The sequence below is a fragment of the Capsicum annuum genome, chromosome 10, assembly GCF_002878395.1.
Source record: "Capsicum annuum cultivar UCD-10X-F1 chromosome 10, UCD10Xv1.1, whole genome shotgun sequence".
In the NCBI taxonomy this organism is placed as follows: domain Eukaryota; kingdom Viridiplantae; phylum Streptophyta; class Magnoliopsida; order Solanales; family Solanaceae; genus Capsicum; species Capsicum annuum.
Window position 1 is genome coordinate 140,253,098 of NC_061120.1, and position 15,288 is coordinate 140,268,385.

General features: G+C 34.7%; 1 protein-coding gene across 3 annotated transcripts; it reads left to right on the top strand.

Annotated features, from left to right (window-relative positions):
- The first annotated feature begins 545 nt into the window (after positions 1-545).
- On the top strand, positions 546-11,026 carry LOC107845603 (RING finger and transmembrane domain-containing protein 2). 3 transcript variants are annotated; one of them, XM_016690028.2, is made up of 10 exons: positions 546-659; positions 857-925; positions 996-1,666; positions 1,922-1,998; positions 2,154-2,322; positions 2,443-2,531; positions 2,681-2,845; positions 3,013-3,090; positions 9,643-9,746; positions 10,550-11,026. In XM_016690028.2, exons 3-10 carry the CDS (start codon positions 1,018-1,020, stop codon positions 10,653-10,655), a joined length of 1,437 nt encoding a protein of 478 aa, XP_016545514.2. In that variant the 5' UTR covers positions 546-659; positions 857-925; positions 996-1,017; the 3' UTR covers positions 10,656-11,026. The 3 variants fall into 3 exon arrangements, with proteins under 3 accessions (XP_016545514.2, XP_016545515.2, XP_016545513.2); XM_016690029.2 differs by having other exon boundaries at positions 1,008-1,666; XM_016690027.2 differs by having other exon boundaries at positions 598-925; positions 1,008-1,666.
- The last annotated feature ends 4,262 nt before the right edge of the window (positions 11,027-15,288 follow it).

Genomic DNA, 15,288 nt, shown 5'->3' on the forward strand with positions numbered 1-15,288 from the left:
ATTGACTTCCTCTTAAAATTTTACACTTTAGACCAATTTCCAAAGATGGAATTTTAACTTATACTTATTTAGCCAGCCATGACTATCAAATTTTGAAAGAAAAAGGCCTAAATATAGTCTCTAACTCTCTATTAGGGGCCTTTTTTTTTTTTCACTTTTGCCCATGAGTGGAAATTAATTACGGATGCTAATTAAAATATACATAATATATACATGAACTATGATGTGAATATAACATGTATATTTAGGGAGAATTAATTTTTAACCCATTCATAATTTTTTTTCAGTTTTTTTCTCTTTTTTTTTAACACTAAAGATCTAAAATGATTATTCATTTTGTAAGAAGCCAAAAGATCTCATTTTATATACGATATAAATGATATGTATATTTATGTTTAATATACAAAAAATATATATTTGTCATATATTGTTTTAGTGGCAGTCCAATAAGGTAATGTTCCCTTTTATTAAATTAAAATTCTACAACAAAAATTATTTATTAATTAAATTAGAAAAATAACCTTTTTGTGTAATTTTTGAGACAGCTGAAATGAAAAAGTAAAGTTTAGCATTGCCCACCAATTTATGTGATTGTTTTACCTCTCTTCTTCTGGCGCACATTCTTTTTCAGACAGCCAGAAACAAGACAGCCGAAAAAGGTCAATTAGATAGCCCCCAACCACCCCCATCCCCCACTCCCATCACAAATTTCACCCACCGACCCCGCTATCGCTCTCATTATCATCCCTACATTTCATTTTTCAATTTGCTCAATTCATTGGATTTTCTCATCTCTCCATTTTTCTGAAGCACTGTTGATTCGCCGCGTTGACTTTTCATTGTTCTTCATTTTTAGGGTTTCTTGATTGGCATTGATCCTCAATTTTATTGTATTAGATTATTCCACGGCGTTTCCATATCGAAGGTTAGTCATTCGTATAATTTTAATTTTTTTAAAAAATAAATTTTATGTGAAATTTTACATGTGATTTTAGGGTTGGGTGTAGGATTAGGGCGATGCGCATGGAAGCGTCCGGTGGAAATTCGGACGCACAAAGCGGTGGTATTTCTACATCCGGTGGCAACAATATTGGTAATTCAAGAAGGCATGGAGTACAATTATCTGCTGCTAATTTATTGCGTTCCCCGTTATCGACGTTATTGGAATATTCCGGGATTCTAAGGACAAGATCAAGTCATTCAGAATCGGATACTTTGATACACAGTGGAGTTCGTGATCAATTTCAGCCCCGGCTGGATGATGCTGGGGCAGCACCGGCTTTGGCGGGTGGTTCTGGGGAGGTTTCAATTAGGATTATTGGTACTGGTGATCAGGAGCATGATAGAGTTGGGACTGTGTTGCCAACACCAGGTGTTGGAACTTTGAGGGAAGCGGATGGGCAAAATGAAGTTTTCGGGAGGCCAATTTCAAGGTCGGGGTCTGCAGCTTCAGTTGGAGCATTGGAGAGTCAATTGGGTGATAGAGGGGCGGGAGATGGGCAGGTGAATGGGAACACGGATTTGGGGTCTGCAGATGGTGCGAGTGTTAATAATAGGGAGTCTTCTTATCAAAGATATGATATACAGCAAGCTGCCCGGTGGATTGAGCAAATTATTCCGTTCTCTTTGCTTTTGTTGATTGTTTTCATCCGGCAGCATTTGCAAGGTATTCAGCTTCCCCTTTGCGGTAACCAAGAGATTTTCACTTGAAACTGTTTTTCACAGTTTGTACTTAATGAACCTTTATTGTTTCCACAATATTGTAGTGATTGTATCTACATTCTGTTTTTTTTCTCAATTGAAAGCTACGATGGCTATCAATTTTCTTGTTTTGCATGTTTGAGAGTTACTGTGCATTACCATACTTTCCATAAGTTAGTAGTTCTCAATCTTGCTCTTTGGTTTGTGCATGAATCCACAGGTTTTTTTGTTACAATTTTGATCGCTGCTGTCATGTTCAAGTCAAATGATATCGTGAAGAAGCAGACTGCACTTAAGGTGATGTACAATGCCTTCTTAACACCAATCCTCAACAAGGGAAAACAAAAAGAATAAAAGGAACTTATTTGCTGATTACTCTTTCTGCTTTTTCTGTTTAATACTTTTCTCTTACTAATAGGCAATAAAATTATTGATCTTCTTCTTCCTTGCAGGGTGAGAGGAAGATCTCTGTTCTAATCGGCATATGTCTTCTGTTCAGCGGTTATGTAATTGGGTTTTATTGGTGGTACCGAAATGATGATCTTTTGTCTCCGTTGTTGATGCTTCCACCAAAGGACATACCTCCGTTTTGGCACGCCATCTTCATGATCATGGTCAACGGTTTGTTCCTTTGAAGTTATCCTAAGTAGAAGTCTCTTGCTTAGTGTCTGCATTCTGATGTGTGAGTAGTTTGAAATGATATCATGGAGTTGACTTCTTTTGCTTTGCTATCACGGATAGATACTTTGGTCCGCCAGGCGGCAATGGTCTTCAAATGTCTTCTGCTGATGTATTACAAGAATAGCAGAGGCCGCAATTATCGTAAGCAGGTGACAGCAGTTTAGATAAATTTAACAGTTTAGATAAATTTATCCACCCTGTGATTTACTGAATAGGCATTATCTCTTTCTTGCTCTGTGCTATGTCTGTGTATAAATAGATGAAAAAGAAGCTTTCTGAGAAGCCATTTTTGTTACAGGGTCAACTTTTAACTTTGGTGGAATATCTTCTACTGCTATATCGTGCTTTGCTCCCAGCTCCAGTTTGGTATCGTTTCTTTTTGAACAAGGAGTATGGAAGCCTCTTTTCATCCTTAATGACTGGGCTGTATCTAACTTTCAAGCTCACTTCTGTTGTTGAGAAGGTATCTCTTTCAATGAATCTGTATTTTTTCCATGTACTTGTTGTCCTGCAGTATCTTAATCTTTCTCTTTTAGATTATGCAGTACCTTAATCTTTCTAATTTTTAAGGGTCAACGTTGTCTTTGTCCTAACTTAGTTTTCTTGTGGTCCTACCTTCATATTCCATAGGTCCAATCCTTCTTCACAGCTTTGAAGGCGCTGTCACGTAAGGAGATTCATTATGGAGTATATGCGACTTCTGAACAGGTAATATGGGTTTATTTATAAACCAAAAATTGTAGTAAGAACGTATACCAAGTTGCTTATGATGGGTTTCATCTTCTGTTTTGATTAGTAAGATAACTTTCCTCCTCTTTTGCTCATGAAAAAGATGAATCATATAAGAGAAGCTCATAATGCAACATATAACCTGATTTTCCAAAGTTTGGAACTTTTTATTCTCAAACACAATAATTCCAGTAGATGAATCACAATTTGAATATCTAAGTCTCTGATTCAAACATTAATTTCTTCTATGTAGAGGAAGTTCCAGATTTCTGTATTGTTTCCTGGAACATTAAGTTTCATTTTTAATAATACGGGGAAGAAAAGTATAGTTGCTTCTAATTAGCATATTGGGTGTTGAAGAAGGTTCTGCTCTTGAATGAAAAAAAAATGCAGTTCATCTGTTGCTCCCTGTCATTTTTATGGGTAGCCATCTTGCTTTATCCATGTTATTTGAGAGTTCCCTTGGGAAGTATGTTGATATTTCCCCTTTGAAGGAAGAGTGGTGAAGAATATATACTCACTATTGCTCATAAATGCCTTACACTTTCCGGTAATTGCAAAGGCCATACCTTATTGCAGGTGCACAAGTTTTGGTTTTTTTTTACCGATAACCCATTTGATTCATATCAAGGTGTTCAACTATAGAAGACATTCATCTCGTAAGGAGATCGATGGAGTAGTATAGGGAGAGGAAAAACGACATACTTATGGTGTTCAATGACCAAGAAGAAGTATATGGGATGTGTGAGTATGCTAGGCGAGATAGGATTTGAAATGAGGGTATTCTGGATAAGGTAGGAGTGATCCCCATGCTGGACGAGATGAGCGAGGACTTAAATTGGAGAAGAATATGGGCCCTGGGTTCTTTTTATTGGCACTATGTTTTATTTATTTTTGTTTTGGTCAGGAGCTCTTTTACCTTGGAAAATCATAAAATTACCTCATGGGGAGTTGGCCATTCCCGGATTCCATTATCAAGAATTGTATCCATGACTTCTTGAACTAATTTCTCCTGACACATTACTATGTTCTCTTGGTGTAGATCTATTTGTTGTTAATAGATCAGTAAGAGTATTGCTCCGACAGGTCTCTTCTGTAGAGTTGATTAATATCTGAGCTCATTAGTTTACCTCATCCATCTGAATTATCGGTCTCAACTCACGAGGAAGAACTAGAAACAGACGCAAAACCATCTATTCTGGCTCTATATTTGTTGGTCAGTGAAATTGAGATGGTTCGGGCATGTGAAGAGAGGGTGCTCTGATGCTCAGAGCAGGTGTGAAAGGTTTTGTATGGTGGGCTTGTGGAGAGGTAGAGGTAGGTTGTAGAAGCATTTGGGGGAGGTGATTAGAAAGGACATGTCACATATGCAATTTATTGATGTCTTGACGCTAGATAGGAGGATATAGAGGTCAAGGATGAGGGTAGTAGATAGTTGAATATTGTCTAGTTTATTATTACTCCCTCCATTTCAATTTGCTTGACCTACTTTCTTTTTTAATCTTTTTAAAAAAGAATGACCATTTCCTTTTTTTTCTATCCTTTGTCATACTATTTTTATGCGCTACTTAGGCTGAGGAACCTTCGGAAACTTCTCTACCTAGACAAGGTAGAGGTAAGGTGTTGTACATACTATCCTCCCCTGATCCTACTTGTGAATTATGTTGGGTATGTTGTTATTTTGTTGGTGTACACATCCATATTTTTTATTTTATTTTGCTGGTGCACATGCCCCTATGTTATATGTGAATTTGTTATCATGACAATATATATTTAAATAAATAAACATGTGCTCTCTCTAATAGTTTAAATGTTTAGATGAGATGGTCACACATTTCAACATGTTAGAGAAAGTAGAAGTGTTGAGTTCGAGTGTCACGGACACCCATTATTAAAAAAGAAAAAGAAAAATTAACACCCTCCTCGTCTCCCTCTGGCCTGAAGTAAGGAGGCGCGTTGAAGACATAACTAACTTAATAAAAGTGTGCTCTCCTAAGGGTCGTTTGGTTGGAAACAAGTTATCCCGTGGTTAGTTATCTCACCCTCAAGGTGAGATGAAAATAACACTAACAATCTTGGGATAGCTAGTCCCGGAATGAGTTATCCCTTGCGTATCCCAACCAAACATCGGATAAGCTCATCCTAAAATTAATCCCAGGATTAGTTATCCCTTGTACCAAACAATCCCTAAGGAGTTTGTTTGGTTGAGAAACAAGTTATGCTAGAATTAGTTATACTGGGATTACTTGTCCTGTAATTAGTTATCTGGTATTATTTTTTAGTGGTTGTTTGGTTTGTGGTACTAAAAATGATATCTATTGCATTTTTTCTAAGAATAGATACTTTGTTTATAAAAATATCCTTCACCTTATTTAGTTTAATCAAGTTTTATCTTATGTTGAATTAACTTCATCATTTTTTTCCTCAATTCTTTTTCATTAAGTTTTTTTAATTTTAAACTTGTATTAATTAACCCATTTATTATAAAAATTAAATAAATTTTGACATTCAAAGTGATATAAAAAATATTTAACACTGCAAATTGTTGTATGATAACATCAATAAAGTTAATTTATAAATAACAATAGAATTTAATTTAAATAATTAAAAAAACTTGGCTCAACAAAATACTTTTGTAGATTTTCCTTCATATCAAACCATACAAAAGAAATTGAAAAGTTACTTTTTCTTTTTTTTTTTTTAACTTTAGTGGTTTCTTTTTCCTAAAAATACATGTTAAGAAATTTATGTTGATATTTCTTAAATGTGTAGCTTTAATATTTCATGTTAAACTACTTATTTTGTCCTAAATTCTATAAAATATTGATGATCTCATTTTTTATTAAAAAAAATTTCATCATTAAAAACTGTGAAAAAGAATTACTCTCATTCTTCATTATATACTATCATTAATATTTGGAGAGTTAAATTATGTTTTTTTAAAATTAAATTTTCAAACATTTTTAGCTATATATAAAATAAAACTTTTTATTTAATAATTAAGCATACATTGAGTTAGAAAGGGAATGTCAAGATACGTTAATTACTTGTCCATGATAAATAAATAATGAAAAATTAAAGTAGATTAGTAAAAATTTCTACAAAATAGAAAAACAATAAATCTTTGGATCAATTTTGAACTTGATTGTACAAATAGTTTTTATAGTTTTTCATGACTCATCACTTTTGTAGCATTTAATAAGCCCATATCATTGTTCAAATTTACCAAAATGGATGAAAATTTGTAGAGTAATTACAATTTAAATTAGGGATAAAATTGACAAAAAAAATTTGATGTGAGGACTAACAAAATCTCTCATTCTCTCTTATATATAATTCTCTTGTATGTATATATATATATTTTTATATATATATATATATAATTTTTTCTGTCAATTTTTTCGTTAATTTTATCCCGAATTATATATATATATATATATATATATATATATATATATATTTGAAAAGTGATAATCAAAGGATTTGGAGGATAATTTTGCCATTTTATGGCTTTATCCTAAGGTAATATATGTTGGGATTACTTATACCACCAAAAGGGTGGGATAACTTATCCCGGTACTATTTGTTAATCCCGGGATAAGTTATCCCGAACATGCCAACCAAACAAGGTACCAAAAAATTTATCCGGGACTTATTTTATCCTGGGATTATGTGCTTTAATACCTTACACCAAACGGCCCCTAACAGTTTAACTTTTGATGAAATGGTCGCACACTTCAATAATGTCTTGTGGTTGCCATTGTGAGATTAGGAGTGTGCTCCATGTTTATTATGAAAAGAAAGATTATCAGTAGGCTATTATTGTGTCCATAAGTGGATGACTGCATGGTTGAGGTATAGAAGTAATAATAACTTGAGATCTCATCGTTAAATCTGAGCTATGACACTCAGTATGGGATAGAGCTATGGTGAATAGGTTTACCCAACACCTTTTGCACATAAGCCAACTCTGACACCAACAATCATAAGCTTCAGCAATTACGTTTCAATCCCAAGCAAGTTGTGGTCTGCTATTTGAATCCTCAATGACTGTACCGCTCCATTAAGCTCATCTTAGATAATAACAATAATACTAAATATTTTTCAAAAGTATTACAACAACATACCCAGTGTATTCGCGCATAGTGGGGTTTGGGTAGGGTAAATTATACGCAGACCATACTACTACCTCAGGTGAAGTACAGAGGCTGTTTTCGATAGACCCTCGTCCCAGACAGATAACAGTATAACAAACACAAAACCATAAAAGCATATAAACTAATATAGTAGACAAATTAAACTAACACTGCGAGCTAATACAGGGAACAATACAACCCCAATATAATACTATAAACTATCTATTCGAAATCATAGACATCACTCAAACACCACGAACAGGATACTCCAGATGCAAACAAAGTACCTTGTTTTCGTTGTTAGGAGTATACTAAAGGATTCCTGAATAATCTCATTTTCAATTATTCAACCATTTCATTTTACCAAGTTCAATGTGCAGCTTTTCCTCGGGTTCGTAGAGTCGGGTTTCCCGTTTACCCACAACGGAGGAGCCGCCCCCACCAGGCAGGCGGCCACGGGTCATAACGCACTCTTCGCACAACAAATCCACTTTGAAGTTGACTTATTCGCTCGGCCAATCGTCGAAATGTGTACGAGATACCATAAGGGCCCAATATCTCAATAGCACCTTTGTCTAAAGCTTCGAAGGAGACTTCATATCCGAAACGCAGGAACAATCTGACTAGAAAGTCATTCCTTATGGTAACAGTTGCACTCCTACCCGTTAACCCTCAGCCCTAATCCGCGTCCTCCACACCTTCCTATCAAGGATCATGTCCTCCGTAAGCTGTAACTGCTCCATATCTAGCCTATTCACCTCCCTCCAATATTTCTTCGGTCTACCTCTACCCTGCCTAAAATCATCCATAGTCAGTCTCTTACATCTCCGTATTGGAGAATCCGAACCCCTCATCATCACGTGCCCGAACTAACGTAACCTCACTTCTCACATCTTGTCCTCCACCGAAGCCACCCTCACCTACTCCCAAATAATCTCATTCCTAACCGTATCTCTCCTGGTAAGGTCACACATCCATCGCAACATCCTCATTTTCGCCACCTTCAACTTTTGGATGTGGGAGTTCGTAACTGGCCAACACTCCACATCATACCACATAGCCGATTGGACTGCCACGCTGTAGAACTTACCTTTAAGCTTCGGAGACACCTTCTTATCTCACAATACTCCCGAAGCGTGCCTCCATTTCAACCACCCTACATTAAAAATAAATATTTGTTTTGTCACTTAAATAACTATCAAATTTTATAATCTCCGAGTATATAAGATTTAAAAGAGTGTCATCTTTACATTTTATTTGTTGGTAATGTAGTGTTGAGAATTGGATTTGAGTTTCTCTTCCCTTCCCATGACCAGCTATAGCCTATAACCAATCTTCTTTTACCTCGGATGGTAACTTCTTTTACCATCCCTGTCAAGGTTGAGAAACTCTATATCATTAATTTCCTATTATAAAATAAATAATCCTTGCATTTTAGTTTCATAATCATTTGAAGAGGATACACCTTATTAATAATTTAATATTACATATAGAAATAGAATTAGGCTATACATATCTATGGACGAAATTTTAGTGATTTGAATTATTTTTTATGTGAATTTTCATAGTTAGAAAAAACTACTTCTTGATGCAAATTTTGAACTTTCAGACTTGTCTTTTGGGATTTCAACTTTTTAAAGGATCTTTTGAGACCCTGAAAAGATTGAATAACTTGAAATAAGCCAGCGAGCTGCTTTTTCTAGAAAAAAATATTATAATTAATTTTGATCGGATATTTGGTCAGACGAAATGTCATTCTGGTTCTTGATCTGGTTGGATCATTTGTTCAAATCCTTAAAGCTCTTCCGCATTAGTAAAATATTATCACATCATGGTATTCTATTATATGGAGATGTGTGGCCTTCCATGCCAATTCTTGTTCTCTCTGTGGCTTTGTGTTGCGCTGCCTGTTGTTGTTGTTGTTAATTGTAATACATGGTAAATTCATGTGAGCTAATTGTGTTACACAAGATTTGCCTTAAAATTATTCTCGCGCTTGGCTGGGAAGAGCAAGTCCTTTTTCATTCTTCGACAGGCTTGGGAAGCTCCGCGGAGGACTTTACGTGTTAGCTTATCAAAAAGAGAAGTAAAGAACAAAAGAAAAAGAAAATACCTCAGATGTGTTAACTTAGTAACTTTGTTATCCTGGAAGCTATTTTCTTTAGAAACAGTATATGGTTTAGTGCACGAGGAGGTATTGAAAAAATTCAAGTGGGCACTTGAATTGAGTTGGGGAAAAGCTTGCCAGAGTTGCAACTGTCTTTTGAAGATAAAAGAATAATCCTTGTAAAAGTTTTCCAGTAAACTTTGTAGTTAGCGAGTTTTTGCATGTAAATAACTGAACTGTTTGCTTTAATTGTTTACTGAAGCTCTAGGTCAATATGATTAATTCCAGGTCAATGCTGCTGGGGATCTCTGTGCTATTTGCCAGGAGAAGATGCATACACCAATCTTACTACGTTGTAAACATATATTCTGTGAAGACTGTGTATCTGAATGGTAAGTTATCTACACTTTTCTTCCGCGATTGTGCTTTGACCCACTTTAAGCATGAGTCGTGCATGATGGTGTAACCTTTTAAAAAAATGAAATTATCTCCCTTATATCAATAGTCACATATAGTCTCAAAAGTATTGAGCGCAACACACATGATATAGTGCAAATAGCATATAAACCCTTCCTTCTGTTCCTTTGAGCTTTTATTCACCTTGAATTGGTCATGTGCTTCCTTACGCCCTAGGCTAGAATCTTTCGTCCAACCCATGAAAAAGGATTTCAATTTAGTTTATCAACTTTTTCTAGATAGAAACACTCGAGCTAAAGTAGATGTATGACGTGTTGCTTCTTTGATATGATAAACTTCATCCCCCTACCCAAGAGCCAACAGTTGCCCTATCACAGTTAGCTCCTTCAGTGGCTCGAACCCTCAAACTTACTGTCAGAAGTGAAAGGAGGTCTTTACTAGAGGTTATTGTCATTCTTCCTTGTCTAAGTTAGATTGACACAATGTTATCTATTGTTGAATGAAATAGGATGGCCTCTTCCTTGCCCTTTTCCTGGTTGACCCACTTTCTGTTGACTTTCCATTTTGTAATTTAATATTCTGCAACCATGTTTTCTCCTGATTCTGAAGAATTACTTGTTTCCTCTTTGTCCTATTTAACGCCTAGAAAACAAGCATGTAATAGTTCTGTTGAGTGAGAATTAGGAAGAATGCATTTTCTGTTGATTTTTCTTTATCTCAATAGGCTTACCGTGAAGCGGTTCTTTGGTTGTTTGATGGCTCTTACTTGTGCTGCCAGGTTCGAGAGGGAAAGGACATGCCCTCTGTGCAGGTCTTTAGTAAAACCTGCCGATCTAAAATCATTTGGTGACGGTTCAACTAGTCTCTTTTTCCAGTTATTCTGAAGGAATAGTTGTCGATGAGAGGGAGTCTCTTTAAAGCTGCCAACTTCATTAAGAACAGCAATAGCGGAACACCCATCCACGGAAAGCATATCGACGCCTAGTTCAGAATCCTGATCTGTTCCCTCCTGAAAGTACTATTGGCTCAACAGTCTCTGAGGCCATTGTTTATACACAGTTCCTTACAAGGAGCGAGCTATTGTTCATATGTTTGTGAGGAGAAAATGTCTGTATCAGTCCGTTAATCAATAGAATTGCCAAGTGTACAATGTATTAAATTAGTGTAGTACTTAGATATATGTTTTTATCCCCATGGCCAGTTATTTTTCATCCCCTAAACGAACCTATCCAAAAAAAATGTTTATTGGTTCCAATGGTGTTCATATGTTTAACAAGCTAGTATCTTTTGGGAAAAGCAGTCTTGGGTTGCTTGAAGTTTATTTGTTTGCTGGACCAAGATAACTGTTCATAGTACAAGGGCTCTCATACAAGTATTACATGGCATATTTCACACAATGTGTAAAACATTTATATGAATAATTGTACTAGGCGTGTGGCGTTTAAGATAAGATCTGGCTGGAAGAGTCAACGTTCTTTCAGGAAATCTGGTTTTTTCTATATACAGAAACAGGATGTGTTCTTTTGACTTGGTTTGTCTAGTTGTTTTGCGTAGTGGTGAAGTGTTCAAATGGGAAAGATCTATTTCTAGCCAAATATTTTGAGCGCCCCACTGATGCTTATTTGTGCCGATTGTGGTTATATACATATCTATCGGTTACACAAAGGAAAATAAAGAGACAAAAGAGAAATATAGCGAAACTGGCGGGATACCATTGTTGGTCGGCTACTTGAAAACTCTTACCTTGTTGGGGAGGGTTTCTATTTATTGGGGTTTATTACATGTATTAGCTCTACAATTACTATAGTATCCTAGTAATAGATAATATCAAAAAAACTATAATTGATTTAATGAGTCATTCGTAGTTTCAGTCTATCAAAGAGCATTCCTCATTGATGCCGACATCGTATGAACCCTGGGATTATCGTATGAACCCTGGGATTATCATTTCAGCAGTATCTTTAATGTGTAAAATTTTGCAAGTTTATTTATTGTAATCTTGGATATATGATGTTTGAAGTTTCATATGACTGAAGTTCAAATACATGTTGTTAACGTTTAGTCATTTTTGCCTGAACTTCAAACATATTGTTGAAGTTTAACCATTTTCCCCCTGAACTTGAGCCATAAAAATATTCAAACACCACATGTCTGATACTATTTATGGGCAAACGTATAAAAATTATTAAACATTGTACAAATTAAATAATAATGTCCAAATAGATATTGCTCGAAAATTTTGCCTTTAAAATCCTTGCTTATGCCGACAATGAACAATGAGAAAGTATTGTTGCTCTCTTTCCATCCTGTTGCGCACAATAATGTAGAAATAACACTACGGCCATTTTTGGCTCTATCTTTAAAAATAGTCACTAACATAAAATTTCAAATTACAAAAGGAAAAAAGTATTTCAAATTACACAACGACAACTTCAAGGCAATACCTTGAAATTTCATTATGGAATTTCCTGTTATGGCTAGTTTTCAATTATATGAACTAAAAAGTAATTATATTGTGAATTTAGCCATTTCTGCATCTACTTTTAAGTCGATCGACGATCAGTAAAATGTAGGGGCATATTTACATGGAGGAGCATGTGTTCATGAACTGAACGGAAAAGTTTCTTATGTTGTTGCCCTTCTTTCTCGATTTAGTTTGACAAAAAATAGAATAAATTTGAAGAAGAAAAGTGAAAATCAGAAAAGTTGGGAAAGACTAAGAGCTCGTTTGGATAGAATTAAAATCTGGTCAAATCAGCTTTTAATCTCTTTTTTTAGTTTTTTAAGGTGTTTAATAAAATTAAAAAGTCTTTAAAAAAAAGCTAAAAACTAATTAAAAAAATCGAAAAGTGAGAAGCTGGGTACCCCCAACTGTAATTCTAACAATATTCTAAACTTGTAGCCCTTAAATATATAGTATTTTTTCTTTTTATCTTTGTCATTCCGCTTCATCTCTTCCTTTCAATTTCCACTTCATCTTTCTTCTTCGTTTTCATCGAATCCATCATTACATCGGAGGTTTGTTCAAAAATTTTATTTTGAAATTAAAAATTATAAATAATTCACCTTATTTATGGTGTTAACAACTTTAAGGACATTTAAGTCATTTTAACAGCAAAAAAGTGTTTAACATCACTTTTTTATCAAACACATCAATAATTTTTTTTTCAGTTTTAGCACTCCTATCCAAACACTTATTTGCTTAATTTATAAGTACTTATTTTAAGCTTTTAATCACTTAAACTAAAATGCTTTTTAATCCTATCCAAACGGGCTCTAAGTCGTCAAACCAGATTGGTGGGGCAATTAATTTTTATTTTGAATTTCTTTAGTTACAATAACGGAAAATTAGAAAATTAGCAAATAATTGGAAGACCGCTATTTATAGGAGAGAAAAGAATCATAATTGTCTCGATCAACTCGCATCTCCGGTGCAATATGTAAGTCGGGCGTGGAAATCGCATTTAAGGTTGTTCACCCAACATCTTTTCGAAGGATAGAAAGATGTTTCACTCACTCTCCTCCAAGATTTGACAATATTTTGCCTCCTGGTCATAGTAGGTAGTATAATATTTGAAAGGGAAAAGGGCCTAAAATGCCCTTCAACTATGTGAAATGGTGCAAAAATATCTTTCGTCTAGATATTGGGCCTAAAATGTCCTTCTCGTCTACCTATTAGACCTATATTTCTTCCGTCCACCTATTAGGTTGTTTCACCCTTTTATTTAACAGATCTCAATTCATAATGATGTATCTTTTTTTATTGGTCAACTACTAATTAATTAAAATAATTAATTTATCGTGTGTTGAGCTGCAGTTTCTTAAATATAATACCCATTCAAATTACAAAGTACAAACTTGTAATGGAGTGACTTTTTGTTGAAATTGTACCTAATTATTCTCGTTTCTTCAAATCACACTTTATCTTTTAAAATGCCAGACTCGACTTAGAACATATAAATATCATTTCAAAGGAATAGGGGAGGCAGTGATTAATAAAATATAGAGTGAAAAAAATAAAAATTGCTAAATTTTAGTATTAGAAACTTGAAAGAAAGATATTTAATATCCATGCTAATATTCCATATCATCTCATACGTCTGTGGCTGTTTTTTTCCGTTCTTTAATTGGTTAGTATTCTTAAATCCTATACTTTTAGTGATAACCTTGATTGTTGAAGTTCAAACAATGTTGTACTAGGTAATGTGTCATTTGGAATAAATTAGCTATAGTCTTGCTCTTTGTTGGAAAAGACTTTCTTGTTAGAATTAGCTATGTTCTTGCTCTTTTCATGCTTCAGACATGGATGTTAAAGCTCGTCTCCTTCCTGGAATTGTAAACCGTTAGAAGAGCGATGTGATCTCCCACGTTTCTGGTATGATTTAGACCAAGAAGGAAAATAAATACTTGACTCAAAAATTTAAATACAATTAACCAACCTGCATTTTGACTTAGGGTTGGTCTATGCTTTCATTGAGAAAGGCACAGAAGAAGAGAGAAAAATGGAAAATAGAGATTATTGATGTAATACCCCGCAAAATTTTAGACAAGTTTTCAGCTATCTTTCACATGTTTAGAAGTCTCAAAGTCATTATTTCACACCAAGTACAAGCGACATGGTTATTTTTACACTCCGAGATTTTGAACATTTTATTTTTGGTATTTTCGAGTTTGAAACATTGATTTATGAGTTGAAATATATTTAGGAATGTTAAAAGGGTCTCCCGAAAGAGTTTCAAATTTTTGAAAGGGGTTCGAGGTATTTTTAGATCGCGAAGGTAGAATGCCTCCGCGATTTGGGCGTGTCACGGAGACTGGCCCTCTGCGATACAGGAGGTTAGTTTCCGCGATACATGTCGTGTCACGGAGGATAGCCTCCATGCCACGAAGGCTGTGTATTTCCTACATTATTATTAAAAGTTCAAAAGGCATTTTGCTTTTTTCTCCCTTACCCTAAACGCTCAATTGACGAGTTAAAATCCAAGATGGGTTGATGATACTCAATTTCCTCCCATTCTCAAGAACACAAAATTACAAGCTTTTCCAAGAATTAAGCCATTCTAAGTCCCAACTCCAAGTTTTTCTTCAAGAATTCAAGCAACGCAAGTATGTGGATATTCATCAATGGGTTTCTTCCACCCATTGAGTCCCAAGAAACCCCTTGTTTTCAAGTATAAACCTTTTTCCCCTTTTCATGAAATTTCAATATTAAGTATGATTTTACTCAAATTGCTCTTAATAGTTTTGAATAAAGATCATGACTTTGTGTTTTTTCATGTGAATTGTACTTTTACACGCTTTATAATCTCAGTCACCCACATCATGTTCAGTTGATACCATGTCAATTTCTCAAGTTATAAAATAAATCATGTGATCATGTTGTCCTCGTAAGTTTAATATATTATCGTACTTATAATCATGAATTTCATCTATTTAGTAAAATATATTATAATTTGTGGTTTACGAATCATGAATTGTATTGCAGTGTTTTAAATGATGTTATTGTATTTAAAGTAT